Genomic DNA, 2,912 nt, shown 5'->3' on the forward strand with positions numbered 1-2,912 from the left:
AAAAAAAAAAAAAAAAAAAAAAAAGATAAAAGCAAAGCTCCCCAGCACAAATACATATTTTACTCTTCCTTCTCCCACAAAAGAAAAAAATAAAAAAAGAGACTTATTGTCATATTTGCAGAGAAAGCTACTTCACTCCTTTCTCTTCCCTTCGTCTCTCCGTCTCCCCTCATCCCTACATTTTTCTTTCCATTCCCACTTGAAACCGTTTCTGTTGCTTGCTTTTGGAGCATCATCGAATTTGTTCTTCTGATTTATCCTATTCTGGTTGGGTGGGAGAGGAGATAATAGCCTTTGCCCCCTTTGATGGCAGCGGCAGAATCTGGAACCGATCGGAACAACTTTGATTTTGGATTTGGAGTTTTCCCGTGAATGAATCTGTTTGTTTCGCTGCTGTCTATGTATTATTGTTGTTATGGGGAAGAATACTGACGAAGAGCAGAATCTTCCAGTGAGCGACGGAGCTGCTACGGCTAGGAATAATAACGGGGGAGGAGGAAAAAACAGATGTTGTTGCTGCTGCGTTCGGATCTCTAGCTACTTTAGTCTCAGATGCGTTTTGATTCTTGCTTTCTCCGCTGCTGTGTTTCTCTCCGCCTTGTTTTGGTTACCTCCATTCCTCGGTTTAGCAGATCGAGGTGATCTAGATCTCGATCCACGGTTTAAAGGTAATTTAATCCTCGATTTTTCTATTCATGATTCCGTCAAGGCTCACCCAAATCTGGCTTTGATATGATTTGTGGTTCAGATCTAGGGTTTCTGATTCGTTGGTGTTTTTTTTTCTTTCTGGAATTTCACATGGGGAAGATATGTAGTAGCGCAGAAACTAACTGAATGAGCTGTCACAAAGCTTAGAGAAGAATAAACCTCTGCTTTATATTTTTAATGGATTTGCTTTCAATTCTTTGAGGAAGATGATGTAGGACTTTCAATTGACTTGGACTTAGAGAAACTGCTATTTTAAGCCTTTTCTTTATATCAATTCTGATGTAAAAAAAAAAAAAAACCTGTGGATTTCAATTTGGATATCTTTTTTCCTTATTGATTCAAGACTACCTGAAACTGAAAGGTAACGTTTCTAAAAATGTTTCAGAATGTTTTTATTCAACTGTAGCTTGCTTTAGCATGATTTTGTATTTCTTCTATGCAATGATCTGTTTTCCATTTATGCTTAGTATGTTCACCATAATCTTTTTTTTTTTTCTCCATTTCCCGTTTTGTTACTATACATATAATATTCTCTCAAAGCTAGTTGGTAGAATCAATTTAGAAACTTGGCCTAGTTGGTGCATAGTTTTTTGTGTGTGGTAGCTGCGGTTTCCAGTGATTCTGGTTTGGTTTCGAAATCTTATCTTGTTGTTGCCACTTGATTGGGCAGCCAAGGATTTTTTTGCTTGGATTATGGAAATTGTTTCGTGACGGAACAATAATGTTGCTTTTTTGGTGTTTGTTTCTTGTGCAGATCACCAAATAGTGGCGAGTTTTGATGTTGGAAAACCAGTTTCATTCATGGAAGACAATTTGTTGCAGCTTGAGAACGATATCACCGATGAAATAAGCTTTCCCATGACCAAAGTAACTACTCACCATCCTTATCTCACTTTGCATGGATTTCATAATTTCCATGTTCATCATTCTGTAACTTACTGTCAACTTTCTTGACACAGGTTGTGGTATTAGCACTTGAACGCTTAGGCGATCTTAACAGAACAATGGTTGTTTTTGCCATTGATCCCGAGAAGGAGCATTCTAAGATACCTGCCGAAATTGAGAGTCTGATCAAGGCAGCTTTTGAAACTCTTGTTCAAAAGCAGTTGTCTTTCCGCCTGACTGAATCCTTGTTCGGGGAACCATTCTTTTTCGAAGTGCTTAAATTCCCTGGAGGTATCACTGTGATCCCTCCCCAGCCTATATTTCCTCTGCAGAAAGCGCAACTTCTCTTTAACTTCACATTGAACTTTTCGATTTACCAAATTCAAACAAACTTTGAGGAACTCACTAGCCAGCTGAAGAAGGGTATTAATCTGGCTCCCTACGAGGTATGACAGTTCTAATTTTACAATATCAATATCTGTCTTATTGCTAATGAATTGAAATCTTAAAATCCATCCTCTCCTTTTTAAATTGCAGAACTTGTACATAACCTTGTCAAATTCCAGAGGTTCAACAGTGGCGCCTCCTACAATAGTTCATTCTTCTGTTCTGCTCACATTTGGTTCTTCTTCGAGGTTGAAGCAACTTGCTCAAACAATCACTGGCTCCCATTCCAAAAATCTCGGCCTAAACCACACCGTATTTGGTAAAGTTAAGCAAGTCCGTCTTTCCTCGATCTTACCACACTCACCTGCCACATCATTATCCCCTTCCCCTTCCCCTCAGCCTGAAACCCACGAACACCACCATCATCATCCTCATCCCCATCATCATCATCATCATCATCATCACCACCATCATGAACTTGCTCCAGAACCTTCACCTCCAACTAAAGGCCTTGCACCTGCATCAGCACCAACCAAACACAAACACTCACCTTTACCCCCGGGAAAGCCGCCTTGCCCTTATGAGCAGAGGAGACCAAAAGGAAACTATGCTCTGAAACATCATACCGCACCACCAACGCCTGCACCACACCGGTCTCAGCCACACCCACACGCACACCCACCAGCACCAAACCCTACCCCGCCACGTCATCATGCCATCCCAGTATCTAGTCCACTTCCCCACGTTGTATTTACTCATATCCCACCTCCATCAAAAAGCAGCCCAGAATCACAACCAACCAGAGAACAAACTCCCTCACCTGCTCCAACTCCATGTAAGTCTTCTCTCTCTCTTCTCAATATCTGCATCCATATGGATTTGTTGTTGATTTCACTCAACTCAACTAAAAAATATCTCAAAATCTGAAACAG

At 40.6% G+C, this 2,912-nt stretch overlaps 1 protein-coding gene across 1 annotated transcript; it reads left to right on the top strand.

Annotated features, from left to right (window-relative positions):
- Positions 43-2,432, top strand: LOC104699167 (formin-like protein 3; the record flags this gene model as incomplete). The annotated part of the gene is given in 4 exon segments (XM_010414501.2): positions 43-668; positions 1,463-1,575; positions 1,668-2,039; positions 2,131-2,432. Coding segments are annotated over 4 exon segments (1,040 nt in total), but the record flags the coding sequence as incomplete, so codon positions are not given.

Source organism: Camelina sativa, chromosome 6, assembly GCF_000633955.1.
Source record: "Camelina sativa cultivar DH55 chromosome 6, Cs, whole genome shotgun sequence".
In the NCBI taxonomy this organism is placed as follows: domain Eukaryota; kingdom Viridiplantae; phylum Streptophyta; class Magnoliopsida; order Brassicales; family Brassicaceae; genus Camelina; species Camelina sativa.